At 37.1% G+C, this 21,078-nt stretch overlaps 1 protein-coding gene across 1 annotated transcript in view; it reads left to right on the forward strand.

Moving 5' to 3' along the window:
- The window catches only part of NUP155 (nucleoporin 155), a 68,414-nt gene that overhangs the window by 41,951 nt on the left and 5,385 nt on the right, over positions 1 to 21,078 (forward strand). Inside the window, exons 21-32 of the mRNA XM_077763476.1 lie at positions 321 to 418; positions 3,541 to 3,671; positions 8,895 to 9,086; positions 9,724 to 9,862; positions 10,790 to 10,925; positions 12,020 to 12,173; positions 12,379 to 12,483; positions 13,157 to 13,311; positions 16,575 to 16,704; positions 17,873 to 17,986; positions 18,703 to 18,823; positions 19,494 to 19,604. Of these exons, the coding sequence (XP_077619602.1) occupies positions 321 to 418; positions 3,541 to 3,671; positions 8,895 to 9,086; positions 9,724 to 9,862; positions 10,790 to 10,925; positions 12,020 to 12,173; positions 12,379 to 12,483; positions 13,157 to 13,311; positions 16,575 to 16,704; positions 17,873 to 17,986; positions 18,703 to 18,823; positions 19,494 to 19,604 (1,586 nt within the window). The remainder of the gene's footprint in view (positions 1 to 320; positions 419 to 3,540; positions 3,672 to 8,894; positions 9,087 to 9,723; positions 9,863 to 10,789; positions 10,926 to 12,019; positions 12,174 to 12,378; positions 12,484 to 13,156; positions 13,312 to 16,574; positions 16,705 to 17,872; positions 17,987 to 18,702; positions 18,824 to 19,493; positions 19,605 to 21,078) is intronic.

Genomic DNA, 21,078 nt, shown 5'->3' on the forward strand with positions numbered 1-21,078 from the left:
GTGACTATTTTACTGTTCTATAGAGGGAAAGAATATTTACAGTGTATTCCAGTTCATTCATGTGAAATAATCAGAACAAACTTACAGAGACAGAAGGTAAGTTAGCAGTTACTTAGAGTAGGAATAGGAGAGATGGGGATTGACTCCTAATAGGAAGTGAGTGAAAATGTTCTAAAATTAGATTGTGGTGACAGTTGCACAACTCTATGGATATATTTTGAAAAACAAAACTGTCTACTTTACATTGTTTAATTATATAGTGTATGAATTGCATCTCAGTAAAGCTGTTGAAAACACAAAGTCTGGAATTTCTATTTCAGTACAACCGCCAAAGTACAGCAGAGGCTGCTAGGATTCATGCGTCCCGAAAATGGAAATAGCCAGCAAATGCAACAGGAGCTGCAGAGGAAGTTTCATGGTAAGTTACTCCTTCTGATCAGTTAACCGTACGTGCCCCCAATAAGGAGTTCTAGTCAGTGAATAGAAAACAGTGGACATCTCTCAATAAGATCCAGTTTTTTGGTAATACAGATATTTTTTATTAAAATAACATCAGTGTGGTTGGGAAAAGTGGGACAATATGGATCTCTTGTATTTCCATAACTCTCAACCCATTAATTTTTTTCCTTTCCTAATAAACACGGTACATACCTTCATTTAATGAGTTTTTTATTGTAAAATAGACCTAATGTAAAATTTACTGTCTTAACTTTTTAAATGTGCAGTGGCATTCAGTACATTCACATGGTTGTGCAAATGTCACCACTATCCATCTCCAGAATTTTTTCCATCCTTCTATGCTAGAACTCTGAACTCAGGAAACAATTTCCCTTTCCCCTGCCCCTAACAGCCATCATGTTTGTTTGTTTGTTCTCTCTGAATTTGACTACCTTATACACCTCCTATAAGTGGAATTATACAGTGACCAGCTTTGCAGCTGGCTTATTTCAGCTAGCATAATGTCTTCAGAGTTCATCCGTGCTGTAGCATGTGTCAGAATTTCCTTTCTTTTTAAGACTGAATGTTACTCCGTTGTATGTCTATATAGGTTTCCTCTGCTATCTGAAAGTAGAGTGTTCCTGTGAAACCTTTCGTAAGCCAAATGGCATAAAATGAAGAAGCATTTACCATTAACTTATCGGGAAAAGTTTTTGAGCATTCCCATACACAAAAAATAACCTTTCTTAGGCTTTTCTGTTCCTTAAGACACGTTTTTTTTTAAAGTTTACATATTTCATCTCCACACCCATCATGGGGCGCAGACTCATGACCCCAAAATCAAGAGTGTCAGGCTTTTCTGATTGAGCCAGCCAGGCGCCCCACTTGAGGACACATTTAGAGATAAAACACAGATGCCCATAGCACATTTCAAAGCTATGGATGGCAACTTAGTGCTGAGATGTGCATGTGGTTTCTGGGGAAGGTGATTGGAGAGGTGCATGCTGCCTCTATAATGGCTCGCTGCAAAACAAACACTGAAATTCTGTTTTGGGGAGTTTTTTCATGAAAGCAAAAATCCTCTTTGAATTTCTTTCAGTTAACCAGATGAGGTAGTAATGTAGGTCTTTCATAGAAGCAAAGTGATGTAACACGAACTTTCAAAAAGCAGAGGATACCTGTACCACATTTTGTTTATCCATTCATCCGTTGGTGGTGGACATTGGGTTGCTTGCATCTCTGAAGTATTGTGAATAATTCTGCTATGAATGTGGTATACAAAGAGAAATTGTCAATTCTTTTCAGTTCTTGTTATAAACTCAGATATGAAATAGCTGGATCATATGGTATTCTGTTTTTACCTTTTGAGGAACCACAATACTGTTTTCCATGCACCACTTTACACTTCTACTCTGAGTGCACAAAGTATTTCAATTTCTTCACATCTTGATTAGTAACACACATTTTTATGGAGTTGAAAATGTAAATCGAACTTTTTTTTGTCTATTATAAATAGTAACAATAAGGAAAGAGCAAGGGAATGGAAGACTTCTTATAATTGTCAATTATTCCAGAAATAAATTAGAATAATTATAAATAATTTTGTAAATTATAAGTAAAATTGTTTAAATTTGGACTGCCATTCAGTTTTTTTAATCTTCTGTTGTTTGAGCTGCTTATTCTGACTGATAGAACTTTTCTAATTAAGACTCAGCCATTTACTTTTGTCCCTGCTAAATCTGTTTCCTGTTTACTATTTTGTATATGCCTTTTTCATTATTGCTATTGTTATTTCACTAAGGCATTCAGCCTGACAATACCAAGCACTGATAAGGGTTTAAACAAAAGGGAGGATTCAAATTGCTAGAGTGTACACTGAAATGACTGTTTGGAGATCATTTTGATCATACCCTGTAAAAGCTGAAAATGTACACATATATATGTATTCGTGTATATATGGATACATATATGAATACATGTATATATATATATATATATTCAAAGCCAGCAGTTTCACTTCCAAGGATACATCATAAAGCAGTCTTTATCAGACTTTTTTCCCCACGTAGTAAGAAATAATTTTACATTATGACCCTGATATTTGAAAGCATACATACACAAATGAAACAAAATTGAAGGAAATAACTACCTGTTTTATAGTCTAATATTTCTTTCCTTTTTTATTTTCTCCTTTTTTTTAACCCTATTTCCTTTTTAAGAGAAAAGCAGTCATGACTGACTGATTTCATGGCTTACCAGTTAATCTTTTGTGTGTGTGTGTGTATGAGCGTTATTTTTTCTTTTTTTCTTTTTTTTTTCTTTTTTTAGGATTTTTTATTTCTGAGAGAGAGAGAGAGGCAGCGTGAGCAGGAGAAGGTCAGAGAGAGAGGGAGTCACAGAATCTGAAGCAGGCTCCAGGCTCTGAGCTAGCTGTCAGCACAGAGCCCTTCGCGGGGCTTGAACCCACGAACCGCAAGATTATGACCTGAGCCGAAGTCGGACGCTTAACCGACTGAGCCACCCAGGCACCCCTATTTTTTAAATTTTAGTTAACGTACAGTGCAATATTGGTTTCAGGCTCACCAGTTTTTTGTTTTTTGCAGTTTATCTTAATCTAGGGTTTAAAGTACATAGTCCTAAAGAAATCTGACTTTTCTTTAAGACCTTTCTTAAGCATATTTATTGCATTATTGTTTTAGTAGCAGAGCATGGGAATATAAATATCCTTCAGGTGGAAAATGGACCTAACTCTGGTATACTTACATGATGGAACATCTAGTAATAACTAGATTTACATTTATTAATATAGATAGCCTGTGAACATATAATTGGGTGGAAGAAGCAACAGTGTAAATTGTTTATAAACTGCAGTGTTTTTGTTTATGTGTACATACACACACACACACAGAAGCACATATACATAGTGACACAGTAAAAGCATGAATTCAACAAGTCATGATCATGGGTGCTTAAGGGAAGGGAGGAGAACAATGAGGATTTCACCTTTAACTGTAGTGTTTTTATTGATGTTAAAGTTTTGCCTTACTTTAAAACAACATATGTCATTTTTTTAAAACTTCATTAGTTGTGTTTTGTAATTAGAGGCTCAGCTGAGTGAAAAGGTTTCACTTCAGGCAATCCAGCAGTTGGTTCGAAAATCATACCAGGCTCTGGCTTTATGGAAACTTCTTTGTGAACATCAGTTCACTGTCATTGTAGGAGAACTTCAGAAGGTAGGATTTTTTTTTCCCCCTTAGGCTCATACTGTGAATACTGTGCTTAATAGTTTGTTTTATTTTAAGTGAGCTTTAATCTTACACTTGGGTTTGGGAGGGGGTTATTTTGGGAAGTATTTAGGTTATGATGATGTTAGTGTGTTATAGGAAGATTACACTAAAGCATGAAAACTTGCGTGATCCACTTGGTCAAAACCGTAAGTTTTTACAATACATGAGAACTTTATCTTGGTGTGTGAATGAAGTCTTTACCAAAAATATCTTTTTTAATGTTTGTTTATTTTTGAGAGAGAGAGGGAGAGAGAGACAGTGTGAGTGGGAGAGGCGGAGAGAGAGAGACACACACACAGAATCTGAAAGGCTTCCAGGCTCTGAGATTTCAGCACAGAACCTAATGCAGGGTGTGGACTCACAACTGTGAGATCATGACCTGAACCAAAGTCATACACTTAACCAACTGAGCCACCTAGGGACCATAAAATATCTTTTTATTTATTTTTAATTTTTTAATAGTTTCTTTATTTTTGAAATAGAGACAGAGCATGAGCAGGGGAGGGGCAGAGAGAGAGGGANACCCAGGCGCCCCTAAAAATACCTTTTTAAATAGTAAATTGCAGTCTTTATTTGTACTTCAGATCCCTTTGGGAATCCCATGAAAACTCTCCCTACCCTCAAAGAATGCATACAGACACATAAAGTTTTTGCATATAATTGCATATTTTTTTAAATGTTTATTTCTGAGAGACAGAGACAGACAGCATGAGCAGGGGAGGGTCAGAGAGAGAGGAAGATACAGAGTCTGAAACAGGCCCCAGGCTCTACTGGGGGCTAACTCTAGCTCTACTGAGCTAACTGTCTGCACAGAGCCTGACACAGGGCTCAAACTCACGAACCGTGAGGTCATGACCTGAGCCAAAGTTGGACACTTAACCAACTGAGCCACCCAGGCGCCCCTTTGCATGTAATTTCAAAGAGTCCAGTGAATTAAACATTTCTTACATCTTTTTTTTTAATGTTTATTTTTGAGAGAGAAACAGAGTGTGAGCTGGGGAAGGGGCAGAGAAAAGAGACACACAGAATCTGAAACAGGCTCCAGACTCCGAGCTGTCAGCACAGAGCCCAGTGCTGAGCTTGAACCCACAAACCATGAGATCATGACCTGAACTGAAGTTGGACACTTAAATGACTGAGCCATCCAGGCGCCCCTAAACATTCTTAGTTTAAAGAAAGATGTTTACCATTTTGGGAAATGAATGGTTCATATTTCTTTTGCTGTCCTCATTTGAATCCTTTTTAAGTATAATGGTAATTTGCATTTATTTAAATGTTAGGCAGTCCACGGGGGCAAATGTATTCCTACCTATGTTTTAATTGTGAACATTTCTGTTACTGTTTTTTTGTTTGTTTGTTTTTTTAAGTAGGCTCCATGCCTGCTTAAACTCCTGACCCTGAGATCAAGAGTCACATTCTCTACCTTCTGAGCCAGCCAGGCACCCCTATTTGTGAACGTCTCTAAACATACACAAGAATAGAGTAAATACTGTACTACGTTACAGTCCCCATATACACTTTACTTGTATTCAGCATTTTCAACATTTTATCAACTCTCATCAGTCTGTTCTCTTTTTCCTTTACTGAATTACTTTAAGGATGATCCTACTCATCATGTCATTTCATTTCTATATACTTTGCTGTATAGTTCTTTTTTTTTAATGCTTATTTATTTATTTTTTTAATGTTTTATTTATTTCTAAGAGAGAGAGAGAGACAGCGTGAGCAGGGGAGGGTCAGAGAGAGAGGGAGTCACAGACTGAAACAGGCTCCAGGCTCTGAGCTGGCAGTCAGCACACAGCCCAATGCGGGGCTCAAACCCACAAACCGTGAGATCATGACCTAAGCGAAAGTCAGACGCTTGACTGACTAAGCCACCCAGGCGCCCCAATGCTTATTTATTTTAAGAGAGAGAGAGCACTTGCAAGCACAGGGGAGGGTCAGAGAGCGAGCATCCCAAGCAGTCTCCTCACTGTTAGGGCAGAACCTGACATAGGGCTTGATCTCAAGAACCATGAGATCATGACCTGAGCCAAAATCAAAAGTTGGATTCTCAACCAACTGAGCCACCCAGGCACCCCTACTATGTATTTCTAAAAAATGGTGCAATGTGAGAGAGACCTGGCTGTGACATCTGTCACCCGCATTGATCACCATGGTTGACTTGGCATATCTGACTGGCTAGGCAAGTGTCCTTTTCTTCCCTCACCGTTCCATGTGCTTTCCTTCTAAAGCTGTGTGCTCAGAGGATGACCTTCCCTGATAGAAGGGGAGTGTTCTTTGCTCAAGGGTATATGAATAGCTGTGCTTCCCTACTAAAATCTCCAAACAAGCTCTCAAAGTCCATTTGTAGCTTCCAAGGGTCTAGACATCCAGATGAGGCACTGTATCTGTATGTGGCATTTTGCTTAAAAAAATAATAAATAGGGGCACTTGGGTGGCTCAGTCAGTTAAGCGTCCAGCTTCAGCTCAGGTCATGATCTCGCGGTTTGTGGGTTCGAGCCCCCCGTTGGGCTCTGTGCTGACAGCTCAGAGCGTAGAGCCTGCTTCAGATTCTGTGACTCCCTCTCTCTCTGTCCTCCCCCCCAACATGCTCTCTCTCTCAAAAATAAACAAATATTAAAAATAATAATATAATAATAAAAATAAATTAATAAAATAAAAATTTTAAAGTGTACATTTCTTTAGGGGCTCCTGGATGGCTCAGCCAGTTGAGTGTCCAGCTCTTGATTTTGGCTCAGGTCATGATCTCACAGTTCATGGAATTGAGCTCCAAGTTGGGTTCCATGCTGAGAGCGTGGAGCCTGCTTGGGATTCCCCCCACTTTCACACCCACTCTCTTTCTCTCTCTAAAAAATAAAAAGTGGACATTTCTTTGGGTAACAGTTTTATTATTGTTAAACTTAGCAATATTAACAATAGGGGCACCTGGGTGGCTCAGTCAGTTGGTTAAACGTCTGACTTTTGATCTTAGCATAGGTCTTGATCACAGGGTTGTGAGTTCAAACTCCACGTTGGGCATGGAGCCTACTTAAAAATGTATATATATTAAAAGTTTATTGGTAAAACAATGAAAGTTCTCTGTCAGATTGAGTCTTTCAAATCAGAATCTAAATAGTTGGTTCACCCCTTGAATTTGATTGTGATTTCTCTTAAATCTCTGTCAGTCTGGAGACATTTTCCTTTCTTTTTTCCTTGCTATTGCCAGGAAGAAATCAGGTCATCAGTCATAGAATGTTTAACATTCTGAAGTTGTCTTTATCTCCTTAGAGTGAATTTGTCCCTCTGTTTCCTATATTTTGTATAAAAAGGAAGTTAAGCCTACAGAGGCTTGATTAAATTCAGGTCAGTTTATTTGAGGATGAATAGAATATTTCATATGCAGTGGTTAGAGTGTCAGATTGTATTTATTAGGAGACACAGAAGGTTTAATTGTTCCCTTTTAGTGATACTAAGATTGATTACTGGATTCAGGTACTGCCAGTGTGAAATTCCCCATCAAACTTGATCAACCATTTGATGAATCATTACCTGAATCAATTATTTAGGATTATGAAGTGATCATTTTCTCAGTCTGTGATTTCTTCCATACTTAATCACTACAATTCTTAATCACTACAGTTTTTTTCCTGGATGCCTGGGTGGCTCAGTCATTTAAGCATCCAACTCTTGATTTCAGCTCAGGTTAAGATCTCATAGTCAGGGGATCAGGCCCTGTGTTGGGCTCTCCGCTAAGTGTAGAACCTGCTTGGGTTTCTCTCTCTCCCTCTCTACCCCTGCCCCTCTTGCTTGCTTGCTTCCTTGCTCTCCCACTCAAAATAAATAAATAAACAACCACAACAAAATTTCCTTAGGGCATCTGGGTGGCTCAGTTGGTTAAATGTCCAACTCTTGGTTCTTGATTTCGGCTCACAGTTCATGAGATCAAGCCCTGAGCAGAGCCTGCTTGGGATTCTCTTCTCTCTCTCTTTGCCCCTCCCCTGCTCACATGCTCTCTTTCTCTCTTTCCCTTTCTCTCTCTCTCTCAAAATAAACCTTTTTTTAAAAAAAATTTCCCTTATCCTCTAGATTTATTTGGTTACCCTGAGATGTTTAATACTTGACTTTTGAGTACCAATTTTCAAAGTTAAAGGCAACCCCCCTCGTTCTTTCTGATAATATCCAGGGCATAGTTTTGTTGGTCGTTTTGTTTTATATAAATGCGTAAACTTCTTTTGCCTTTTAAATTTTTTTTAAGGTTTTACTTATTTATGAGAGAGAGACAGTGTGAGCAGGGGAGGGTCAGAGAGAGAGGGAGATACAGAATCTGAAGACAGGCTCTAGGCTCTGAGCTAGCTGTCAACACAGAGCCCGATGCGAGGCTCGAACCCACGAACCGTAAGATCATGACCTGAGCCAAAGCCGGATGCTTAACTGACTGAGCCACCCAGGCGCCCCCTTTTTTTTGCCTTTTAAAAATTCAAGCAAATGTGCTTAATTATGAAATCATTTCTTTCCATGCCACATAGATGTTTAGTTTTATTGGGTGGTAAACATAATGTAGGTAAATTTTGTCCTTTTTGTGATCCATCTTCAAAGCTTCCTTCCTCGCATCATGGATGTATGTTGAAGGAAAGCAAATTAAATAATCAAAAATTGGAACATAGACTGGATTTAAGCAGAAATTTAGAAAAAAATAGCAGTAAAGCCTTAAACAGAATAGTTTACTATAGCATAAATTACTCGAGTACTATAGAACTCAGGTTTAATAAGCAAATTTGTTCAAAATGAGGTCAGACTCCCATGTTAAAAAGCTTTAAATAGAATTCTAACATTTAGGAAAAATAAATGTAAGCCCAAGATTTTTTAATATAGCTGAGTGATTATTCTTTCCTGGTTATGACTAAAATCAGGAGACTTGGCTCTAATTTTGGTTCTGCTTACATTTTACTTTGCTCATTTGTAAGTAGAGAGGTTTGGTCTGGTCACACTGTGGGCTCTTCAACAACTCTGTATGATTCTATGAAAACTTGCAAAAATGGGTTGGTCTGTATAGTATATTTTCTCTTTTGAATGAAAGAGTCTATTAATGTCTTGGTTAATTTAAACTAAGGAAATTTTACTCTGGGTGGAAATGGGATATTCCTTTATTTGTGATAAAACAAAAAAGGATTTTTCTCATACTCCTAGGAGTTTCAGGAGCAGCTGAAAATCACCACCTTTAAAGATCTGGTCATCAGGGACAAGGAACTGACTGGGGCATTAATTGCTTCTCTTATCAACTGCTACATCAGAGATAATGCTGCTGTTGACGGCATTAGTTTACACTTACAGGATATCTGCCCCCTTCTGTATAGCACTGATGATGCAGTTTGCTCTAAGGTATGATGTGTTAGTAGCTATAGCAGTATTTCTTATAGGACGTTTTATGGTCTGAAAAGCACACTAGAAATGGAATCAGGAACCATCTTTTACTTAACATATGAAGTCCCTTGGGTAGGTCTCTTAACCTCTCCTGGCCTCAGAGTCTTTCTGCAGAAGGGGTTGGACTACATCATTTCTTAAAATTCTTCTGTATTTAAATATTTCATAAAGAATTTTGGTAGTATTTCTAGACCATATATTTTTAAATGGTTAATGTTTCTTAGACATTAAAACTTACTAAAACTTTGTCTGTAATAGATTAGAGTTAATTGGGCCATTTTTATTGATCCTTTCCTACAGGTGAAAATAATTTAAAACTATCACAATGGACTGCCTGCTGACCAATAATGTATTGACTAGGCAAGAGATTTACACTATCTTGAGTAAAATATTTGTGAGAGGAATTAAGAATAGCTAGGATTTTTTGGTCAAAAATTTTTCTGCCTAAAATTAAGAAGTAAGTTTGTAGAATTTTTATTTTTTGATGATGATAAACCAGATTTATATTGAGACATAGACCAAAACTTATGTCGATAGCATCATCTGTGTGCTGAATTTTGTATCTTTTTTAAGTTCTTGTCATCTCTAATTCTAGGCAAATGAACTTCTCCAGCGTTCCCGACAAGTTCAAAATAAGATTGAAAAGGAAAGAATGTTAAGGGAATCCTTAAAGGAATATCAAAAAATCAGCAATCAAGTGGACCTTTCCAGTGTTTGTGCTCAGTATAGACAAGGTGAGAAACGAAATGTTCATATCTTGCTCTTAACTCAGGGGACAAATGACTGAATAAAACAAGTTACTGATGAAGAACTTCTTCCCAGAAGCAAATCCTCCTTCACCTTCAGTTTCCCAAGTGACAGGACACAAGAAGTTCATGCCTTGTGTTTTAGTATTTGATGACTGCACTGGCCTCTGCAAAATCTATAGAGCTCTTTTTATATCTTGAAACATGTAACTTTTTAACACTGGAGGTTCAGTCCTTGTCCAGTTAAACTACTGTCTGTATTAGATAGCTTCCTAGGTTACATTTATTCTTTGGATGCTTTAAATTCTTCTAATTTTTAAAATAGTACCTGTCTGCTTGCTTTAAAATTATTTTAGGGGTGCCTGGGTGGCTCAGTTGGTGAAACATCTGACTCTTGATTTTGGCTCAGGTCATGAGCTCACGGTTAGTAAGATCCAAGCCCCAAGTAGGAATCCGTGCTGACAGCATGGAGCCTGCTTGGGATTCTCTCTCTCCCTCTCTCTGTCTCTGTCCCTTCCCCATGACATGTGGGCATTCTCTCTCTAAAAATAAATAATCTTTTAAAAATAAAATTGCTTCAAATCTAACTTGTAAAAGTAATAACTGTTAGCACAGATATTGTTTTGAAACCCGAGATTTTTTTTCCCATCAATGAACTGAAACCTCCCCTTTTGTTCTAACTATGAAATTTTTTTTCCAATGAAGAAAATATATTTTAATAGTTGCTTTTTAGGCATATTGGTACCTTGTTCTTTGGTAGATTCACTAGACATATTTTATGTGATACTGTCATCAGAGTGACTAGTATACAGTAGAGAAATAATAGCCTTGATCAATATTTTAATATACCAGCTAAAGAGAAATGCATCCAGCTTAATAATAACCCTTAACTTGGCCCTTTTCTTTTCTCATTAGTCCGTTTTTATGAGGGCGTAGTGGAGCTCTCTCTTACTGCTGCAGAAAAAAAAGATCCTCAGGGTCTTGGACTTCATTTCTATAAGCATGGAGAACCAGAAGAAGACCTTGTGGGCTTGCAGGCTTTCCAAGAAAGGCAAGTTTCATCACCTTAGCAGATTGTCGATTTATAGTTACAGATTTTTCTTGGTGTAAAGTTTGATTGATAGTACTGTATTAAGAAAATAATATTTTAAGTACACTTAGAAAATTGGATTTTGCTTTCACTTAAAAATGTCTTGTTTTAGGAGCACCTGGGTAGCTCAGCTGGTTAAGCATCCAGCTTAACTTTGGTTCAGGTCATGATCTCATGCTTTGTGGGTTCAAGCCCCGAGTTGGGCTCTGCGCTGATAGTGTGGAGGCTGCTTGAGATGTTCTCTCTCTCTGCTCCTCCCCCACTTGCATGCACATAGGCTCATATTCTCAAAAATAAACTTTTTTAAAAAAATGTCTTGTTTTTTTAAACTGAATTAGGATAATTTTTAGTTTAGAAGTTTTAGTCTGGTGAAAAATTTTAAGGACTTGCCTCTCTGGTTTTTATAACACTTTATTAATGTCAATTTTAAATGAAATAACTTGGGGCATCTGGGTGGCTCAGTCAGTTAAGACTCTTGATACTGGCTTAGGTTATCCACACGCTTTGTGTGGAGCCTGCTTTAATTCTCTTTCCCTCTCCCTTTCTCTCCCCCGCCCCCTCTCTGTCTCTCTCCTCCCTCTTTCCCTCTCTCTCCCCACCTCCCTCCTTCATTTCCTCTCCCTCTCCCCCTCTCCCCCATCCTCTCTCTAAAATAAAATTAAATAAATAAAGGAAATAATTTATTTGGAACCATTTCTTCCCCTGCCTAATTTCCGGTTCTGGGTGAAGATTCATACTTTAAGGGACACTTTATACATGTTCGCAAATTAGTAGTGATATTAAAGAAAAAAATGTGTATCCGTAAGGAAAATATATAACCTATCTAAAACATGTTCTTTATTAATATATTCATTTTTATGGCTTCACCCTGTTTTGGTTAACCAGATGTTTCTCAAACCTGGAAAAAAGTATACAATTTATATTATTTGTATTCAAATATATGTATGTACGTACATCAGTTCCCCAAAATAGTCTTCAAATTCTTCTGTGTATTTAGATAAGTCAGTTGCTGTCTAATTAAATAATGTACTTGCTCCTTTTCCCTTCTTTTTCAGATTAAACAGTTACAAGTGTATTACAGATACACTTCAAGAACTGGTAAATCAAAGTAAGGCTGCTCCTCAGTCTCCCAGTGTACCCAAAAAACCTGGGCCTCCAGTACTGTCCTCTGATCCCAATATGCTGAGTAACGAAGAAGCAGGACATCATGTAAGACACGTGGCATATGTTTATTCTGAAATTGCATTGTTTAGTCCTGTGTAGTTGTGGCGGCAGCTCCTCTTGGGAAATGTACTGGCTCTTAGGATGTAGCATTTAATGATTCTTGACTTCAGGATTTTATTAGGTTGTTGGTCAGGATGCCTAGCAACAGCTTTTAACTGGTAATTTTTCCTTTTTTTTTTTTTACTTTTAGTTTGAACAAATGCTTAAACTGTCTCAGCGATCCAAAGATGAGCTCTTTAGTATTGCCCTTTATAATTGGCTAATACAAGCTGATCTTGCAGATAAGCTATTGCAGGTAAAATATATTTTTATTCTAATACTGTTAATTTGTATTTTCAAGTAGCATAACACAGTGGATTAAGCATATATATATTTACAGGAAATTCATTTTCTTATCCTGAACCTACCATTAGGTGTTAGAGTAAAGTCAGGTAATGTAATAATCTTTTACTAGTGGGCAAAGTAAGCTATTGCTCTAATTTTCTCATTATTTTGAAGCTGATAGGAGTTCATATAGTGGGGTGGATATCACTGGATTATGAATGAGGAGACCTAAACTTGGTGTTACCTGTGTGTTAATTCAGTATGTGACTTCACACATGTCTTTTTACTATCCTGAGTCTCCGTGTTCTTCAGTCTATAAAATAAATGTATGACATTTGATAATGGTAAGGATGTCTTTGAGCTAAGAGTCTAGGAATCAGTAGCTTTGTTTTCAGAGCTTATTAAGATTTGTAATTGGATTGTAATTATTTTTATTAGCCTAATTCAACTGACATAGCAGCTCTCTGGTTAACTCTGATAAAACAAAAGTCATACATATATAATGAGAAAAACTGCCCTCTATCTGTATAATTCTGCAGATGTATTCATGGAACAAGGCACATCTATAGTCTTAAAAATATTATAGTTACTACATAAAGAACAAGTAAATAGAAAATGTTTCTGAGTAACTGTATAATTTGCAGATTGCTTCTCCGTTTCTGGAGCCACATCTAGTCCGAATGGCCAAAGTTGATCAAAACAAAGTTCGTTATATGGATTTACTGTGGAGGTATTATGAAAAGAACAGAAGCTTTAGTAATGCGGCTCGTGTCCTGTCCAAATTGGCTGACATGCATAGGTATGGTATAATATTCTCACTGTGAAGAATGATAACTTACCTATATCTGGTTACATCCAATTTCAGAAAATAAATAGGGGTGCCTGGCTGGTTCAGTTGGTAGACCATGTAACTCTTAACCTCAGGGTTGTGAGTTCAAGCCCCATGTTGGACAGGAACTCTACTTAAAAATACATACATATGAAAGGAAGAAATTAAATAAAACCTCATTCAGGTTATATGCATGTAGAATTTTAATGCTTTTACTTGGACTGAAAGCTTAACAGTTTTCTCTTTTTATTTTTCATAGTGTATAGGAGGTACTAAATATCTAATACACCCTCTATCCAAACTGTCTTCTAAATTTTTTTTTAATGCTTATTTATTTTGAGAGAGAGTGAGTGAGTCCAGGGAGGGGCAGAGGGAGAAGGAACAGAGAATCCCAAGCAGACCCTGCACCATCTACATAGAGCCTTATGTGTGGCTTGAACTCATGAGTCATGAACCATGAAGTCATAACCCAAGCTGAAATCAAGAGTCAGACGCTTAACCAACTGTCCTACCCAGGCACCCTGTAAAACTTTTCTTTAAAGTTTCTTTCCTACTAAAAGCAGCTAATTAGTATTCTTAATTAAAAGGACAAAAACTTCTCAAAGGCTTTATAATTTTAAATGTTTTACTAATTCTAGACTAGTTTGCTCTCACATTGTTTTAAATTACTGAAAAAGTTTTGACCATGTATGTTGAAGATTATTATGAATCTCGTTAAAGCATTGAAATTTCTAGTTAGATTATCATATCAAAAAACAATTTTTTTTTTTTAAGAGAGTGAGCAAGTGAGGGAGAGAGGCCGAGGGAAAGAGAAGGAGAGAGAGAATCTTAAGCAGGTTCCATGCTCAGTGCAGAGCCCATCTTGGGGCTCAATCCCACAACCCTGGGATCATGACCTGAGCTGAAGTTAAAAGTCACACACTCAACCAACTGAGCTCTGAGCTACCCAGACACCCCTCAAAAAATGATTTAATATAGTCTGGACAGTTCATTAATTTGACCCTGTATTTTCATTTGAAATTTTCTTTGCCAAAATAATACAAGTGCTATTTCTAAAATTGGAGATCAGTTAAGTTAGGAAGCGGATGTTTTGGAAGTAAAGCTGTTATTAAACCAAATTAATTAGAATGGTCATATATGGGAGTTCCTGGTTGGCTCAGTCAATGGAACATGCAGCTCTTAATCTCAGGGTTGTGAATTCAAGCCCCACCATGGGTGTAGAGCTTACATTTAAAAAAACATACATACATACATATATACACATATACAATAACGTAAAATGAGTTTAAAGAGTCTAGATGTGACTGTAATAGCAAATGTTACTATGTACATATGTTCTTAATTGCTCTTCCATTAATATTTATTGTCCTTTTTCCTTGTTATAACAATAATTGTAATGTTACTATTCAGAAATTGTCTAACTTTTAAGAATACTCGTTATCCATATTGTCATCATACATAACACATACAACCTAATTTCCTCCTCATGTGAGATACCGTGTCCATCCCCAACTTAGCTCTCAGCTTACCATCTCTCTCCACAATACAATATTTTTCCAACTATAATTACTCTTTCTCATTATACTCTTTGTATATATAGGCTGCAGAAAATAAATTGGTAGCTATAGGATATTCTATTTTAAATAATTTAGAAATGTTACCACTTTTAATATGTTTCATTCAAGTATGTTTTTTTTACAGATGAGTGGAGAAAGAAAGGGAAGGTCCTTCAGAAATGGGTTCTAAATATACTAAACAAACTCCTAAAATAGTCCTTTATGTGCAACATTAAGAGATGGTCAGTGCTAAGTAACTGCCATCTGCACCTGTACTTTGAAAGATAGAAGGGAGAAAGGAGTTGATTCCTTTTTCCTTTTGCTTTTTTGGGGGGAGAGAGAAGGGGGGAAAACAGTTCAAGATCTCTGAAAGGAAAAGAAAGCTGGTTTTTTCCTGATTCAAATTGAAATTAATGGGGCTATCAAAAGTTACATTTAATACTGGTTGGTATGAGAGGTTCCCAACAACTAAATGAATTAGTGTGTTTGTTTTTAATGCCAAGTCACTTTATAATGTCAAAGAACCACATCTGATAGAGTTAGGGGATTAGAAAGGACTAAAGATAGTAACCATGGACATGGATATATGCTTGGGGCTTTCTGACCCCTGCCAGCCAGCCAACCAGAGCACCAGTGATGTATGTTCAAGGAGTAGTGAGCAACATAAACACCATCTTTGTTCCCAGGGAGCTCCTGTTCTAGTGGGTATAGACTGTGGACACAAGTTTAGGTTCTGTGAATACAATAAAAATAGGATAATATGGTAGAAATAGCCAGGTGACGACCAGGTGATTCTCTGACCAATCTTGCTTTTGTCAAGATTGGTCAGAGGAGACCTCACAAATTGTCATAAAATTGATTTTTTTTTTTAATGTTTATTTATTTTTGCGAGAGAGACAGACAGAACATGAGCAGGGAAGAGGCAGAGAGAGAGAGGGAGATGCAGAATCCGAAGCAGGCTCTAGGCTCTGAGCTGTCAGCACAGAGCCCGACCCGGGGCTTGAACCCATGGACCATGAGATCATGACCTGAGCCGAAGTTGGACTCTTAACCAGCTGAGCCACTCAGGCGCCCCAAAAATTGATTCTTAAGTAACACAAATAGACAGCTGTTAAAGAAATGGAGGAAGGGGTCCAGGTATGGAGCAGTGGTCTCTGCAGAGACAATCTATAAGATTCAAGTTTGTAATGTTTAGAGTACAGAAAAGAAAGCCATTGGGGTTGGAGATGGTGAACAGTGAGCAAGTGGAAAGAGCGGAGATTGAAGGAGTAGGTGAAGGCATGTGACATAATTTGATATTTGTTTTTAAGAGGTCAGTCTAGTTGGTTGGTGGATGATCACATGCAGTGTTGGCCATATTAAGGTAGAGAAGTAAAGAAGGTGAGTAATCAAGAATATTTTCCTTACTTTTAGTTTTAGAAGAATCTAAGTTTTACTATATACCCAATTGAAATTTTAAAATAGGAAGTTACTTTTTTGGGTATAAATTTAAGTTTTTCTTTATTTGTTGCCTTAAATTGTTGATCTCTTTTATTAGAAATCCTGTAATAATTTTTTCAAGTTTTAAATGGCCTTTTATGTTCATTTGATGTATAAAAAATAATGTCCTAATTGATATAGTTATATATTGGCTCTTTAAGAATCCATATAAATAAAAATAAGGGTTTTTCCCTCCAGCACAGAAATTTCACTTCAGCAGCGACTCGAGTACATTGCTCGAGCCATTCTTAGTGCCAAAAGTTCCACTGCCATTTCATCAATAGCTGCGGACGGTGAATTCCTTCATGAATTAGAAGAAAAAATGGAAGTAAGTGCTAAAGATACTTAAGTTTTGTCTGCATTGATCAGTAGCCACATTTATTCCATTTCCCCTGCTTCCCTCTAGTCAGTAATAAGTCAGTAGCAGTCAGTATTGTTAATTCCAGTCTCTTCTGCATACATGTGTTTATTTTCATATTTAGATGTAAATATTTTTAAAGATTTTACGTCTGCAGCATTTGCATCACAAGACATTCCTGTAATTAAAATTTTTTCTCTGTGGCATTTCTGAAGGTTTTTTCCAACTATTCTAACACCGAGGAGATTAGATCACATTTACCATTTATTCTAGAACCTTATGAGTAGATACATGAAGTAGAATAGGTTAAACTGCCCTAATATAATGGTTCAAACACAAAAGCGTATTTGTCATCCACAAATATCCAGAGTGGGCGTCCCTGCTGGGCCAGTGGCTTTCTTCCACTTGATTGATTTGAAGACCCTGTTTTCTGGCTTTAATGTCTGCCATGGTCTTACCATTTTCTTCTGTCAAAGGGAGTTAGAGAAAATAGAACATGTAAGCACATTCACTCTTTTAAAGACCTTAAACCTGATGTGATATACTTTACTTCCAGTCACATTCCTTTGAAGAGAACTTACTTTTATGGCCATATTTCCCTGCAGAGGAGTTGAGAAGTATAATCTAGGCATTGTCTGGCTACAGTTATAGGAAGAATGAGTGTTAGTGGTAGCACAGGCTGTCCGTCACAGTATACTTCCTGTGAAATCTTTTATGTTTTGATGAAGAGTCTGGTCTGTTATGTCTATATTTACACATTTTTCTTATTGAGTTGTAATTGACATCTAACATATTTCAGATGTGTAATGTAATGATTCAGTATTTTTACATATTGCAAGATGTGTAATGTAATGATTCAGTATTTTTACATATTGCAAAATGATCACCTTACTAAGTCTAGTTAACATCATCATACATAATTACAATTTTTTTTCTTGTGATAAGAACTTTCAGGATCTATTCAACAGCTCTCATGTGCAATATGGTGTTATTAACTATAATCACTATGCTGTTATTTATATATTAGTTTTACTTTAACAAACTGAGTCAGGTACTAGGAATCATTCCTTCTAGTACTTGTTGATTTATCCTAAAGAACTTAAGACTTGCTTTTTTTTTTTTTTTTAATCCAAACTAGGTTGCTAGGATCCAACTTCAGATACAAGAGACGCTACAAAGGCAATATTCCCATCATTCTTCTGTACAGGATGCAATTTCTCAGCTGGATTCCGAACTAATGGACATAACTAAGGTAAAAAAGCAACTTGAATTCCTCTAGCAGGCACCTAATATCTACAGATTCCTTGTTTCTTTTGCATTCTATTTTGTGTTTCATGGGAAAGATTAATCTATCTCCACAAATAAGATAAACCATTCTTGGGAGCATGTCGCTGGGCTGACAAATCACTGCTGTGGTATCTGACTCTTAGGAAGAGTTTACTTGCTCTTTGCAGCCCATTTTCTATCAAAACTCTATCAGCCTCACATGGGGCTTTGTTAAAACTCCTGCCATCTATTTTATGGCCTTGTTTCTTGTATTGGAAAAGTCATTTATGTTTGCTTATATCTTGAAGTGTCTCCCACTCTGTATTTCCGAGCAGTTCCTTTTTCAGCTATTCTTGAACATTTCTCCAAGTACTGTGAAGCACCCTGAGATTTGTCAGTATTTCCAAGATTTTGGAAACCCTGGCTAAGACAACAATAATTATGAAAGAAGTATCATTGCAGTATCTCCCTGCCAGCCAAGGGGAAAAAAGGGCATGGATGTTGAAATCTATTTAAATGTATTTACGATGCCTTTACCATTCTTAATTGGGAGTTATGACCAGCTGCATGTCATCACATCTTTACATCATATATTAGGAATTTTGGATAAAATCTTTGATTAGTTTTCAAAGAGTGCATCACTATTAATTTCTGACTGCTGACCTCTGGTTGCATGTATAATGTTGACATTTTCTCTGACAGCTTTATGGGGAATTTGCTGACCCGTTTAAACTTGCAGAGTGTAAGCTTGCAATAATTCATTGTGCTGGTTATTCAGACCCTATATTGGTGCAGACACTTTGGCAAGATATCATAGAGAAAGGTAAGTGCTCACGCACAGGTATATTAGCGTACATTATTTAGTGACTTGGTAGAGGAATGCAGGCTGCTAAGTGGCTCTCCTATATCTAGAGCTCATGAAAATTACATATACCTGAGTTAAAGAGTGAGTGGAAGCTACCTAGACATGGTGGAGGGTGGTTCTCTAGACAGTGACCTCAGTTTATATTGCAGAGGGCTCTCAGAAAAGGATATGTCATTTTTTGTTGTACTTTTTTTTTAAAGTTTGTATTTTTATTTTGAGAGAGAGAGGTGCATGCAGGCTGGGGAGAGGCAGAGAGAGAGGGAGACAGGGAATTTCAAGCAGGCTCCACACTGTCAGCGTAGAATCGAACACAGGGCTAAAACTCACGAACATAAAAAATCATGATGTGAGCCGAAATCGAGTCAGACTCTCAACTGACTGAGCCAGGCAGCAGCCCCTGTGGTTGTTGTGCTTCTTCTAAGGGATTCTGGGATGCTTTCCTCAGAATCCTGTGACCAGTGTCCTGAGGCAAGAGTATTTCAAACACTAACAGAAACACAGTATCTGCTCATTATATTAGAATCATGTCTAGGGCATTTTGTACCTTGAAATAGAATAAAACAGCCAATTTAAACATTTCCCATTAAAAAGCAATTTAGGTTTCTGATGGCATGTCTTTTTCTTACAGAATTGAATGAAAGTGTGACGTTGAGCTCCCCAGATAGAATGCACGCTCTTAGTCTCAAGGTTGTACTCCTTGGCAAAATTTATGCTGGCACACCTCGCTTCTTTCCTTTAGGTAAGCAATAACTGTAAGTGCTATCAGAGGTGTTTTGTTTTGGTTTCTTTTGATGGTTTTCTTCATTGATGTGGAAATATAATGTTCAGAGTGGAATTGTTTCTTTGTTGCTGTTTAGCTCAGCAGTTTAATTCTACCTCTCCAGAAAGAAAGACCTCCAAAGATAGCAGAATTTGTTGATAAATAATTAGGAAACTTTCTTTGACCTTCCAAGTTTAAATATCTGTCTGGAGATAGTGCTAACAAACTGTATAATGATTATATTGTTGGCAGCCTTATACAGGTTGAAGTAGAAAAGAAAAATGGCTGTTGCTTTTCTGCATGGGCAATCTGTGATTAATTGAACTCTATTATATTGAGGACATATTTGTCTATAGCAGACAGCTGCATTAAAAATGCAATTTTTGAACCCCTTTCTTAACCAAATATACTGACAATAATTGTTATCTACGTAGTGACTCTAATTATTAGCCACCTGCCAATGTATAATGTTTTCTTCAATTGTAGACCATCATAAATACACCCATGAAGTAGAATGTTAAGCACCTGGTATTTTTAAAAAATGTTGAGAACCAGGAAAATGCTCACAACATAACATTAAACTGGTTGGATTAAAAAAAATTTATTTTAGAGAGGGAGAGAGCATACATGAGCAGGGAAAGAGGCAGAGAAAGAGAGGATCTTAAGTAGGCTTCATGCCAGCACCAAGCCCAACAGCTGGCTTGATCCCACAACCCTGGAATCATCACCTGGGCCAAAATCAAGAGTCATATGCTCAACTGACTGAGCCACCCAGGCACCCCTAAATTATTATTTAAAAAAATTTTTTTTTTAATGTTTATTTTTGAGACAGAGAAAGAGTGAGCCAGGGGAGGGACAGAGGGAGAGACAGACAGACAGAATCCAAAGCAGGCTCCAGGTTCTGAGTTGTCAGCACAGAGCCCAAGGCGGGGCTCAAACTCATGAGCTGTGAGATTATGACCTGAGCCGAAGTCAGCCACCCAACAGACTTGAGCCACCCAGTCGCCCCTGTTTTTTTGTTTGTTTGTTTAGTGTGTGTGTGTGTGTGTGTGTGTTTTTAATATGGGTAGAGATTTGTTTACAGACAATCTCTGATTTGGGACTTTTTCCCTGAAGATACCAAGAAATAAAACCATTATAATTATGCCATTTTTTTGTAAGTATAGTATTGAAACTGCCATGCTATTTCATTAATGAGAAAAATAAAGAGAAAATTAAAACTTAACAATTTTAATAATTTTAAAAAGGCCACATTATACATTATATCTTTTGAGGTATTTCTGCTTTGACTTGGATTTTTTTTCAATATTCAAATTTCATTTTATTTTATTTTTTTCCTTTAATAGTTTATTGTCAAGTTGGTTTCCATATAACACCCAGTGCTCATCCCCACAAGTGCCCTCTTCCATGTCCATTGTCCCCCTTCCCCTCTCCCCTGCCCCCATCTGCCCTC

The sequence above is a fragment of the Crocuta crocuta genome, unplaced genomic scaffold (genome assembly GCF_008692635.1).
Source record: "Crocuta crocuta isolate KB4526 unplaced genomic scaffold, BGI_CrCroc_1.0 scaffold4, whole genome shotgun sequence".
NCBI lineage: Eukaryota > Metazoa > Chordata > Mammalia > Carnivora > Hyaenidae > Crocuta > Crocuta crocuta.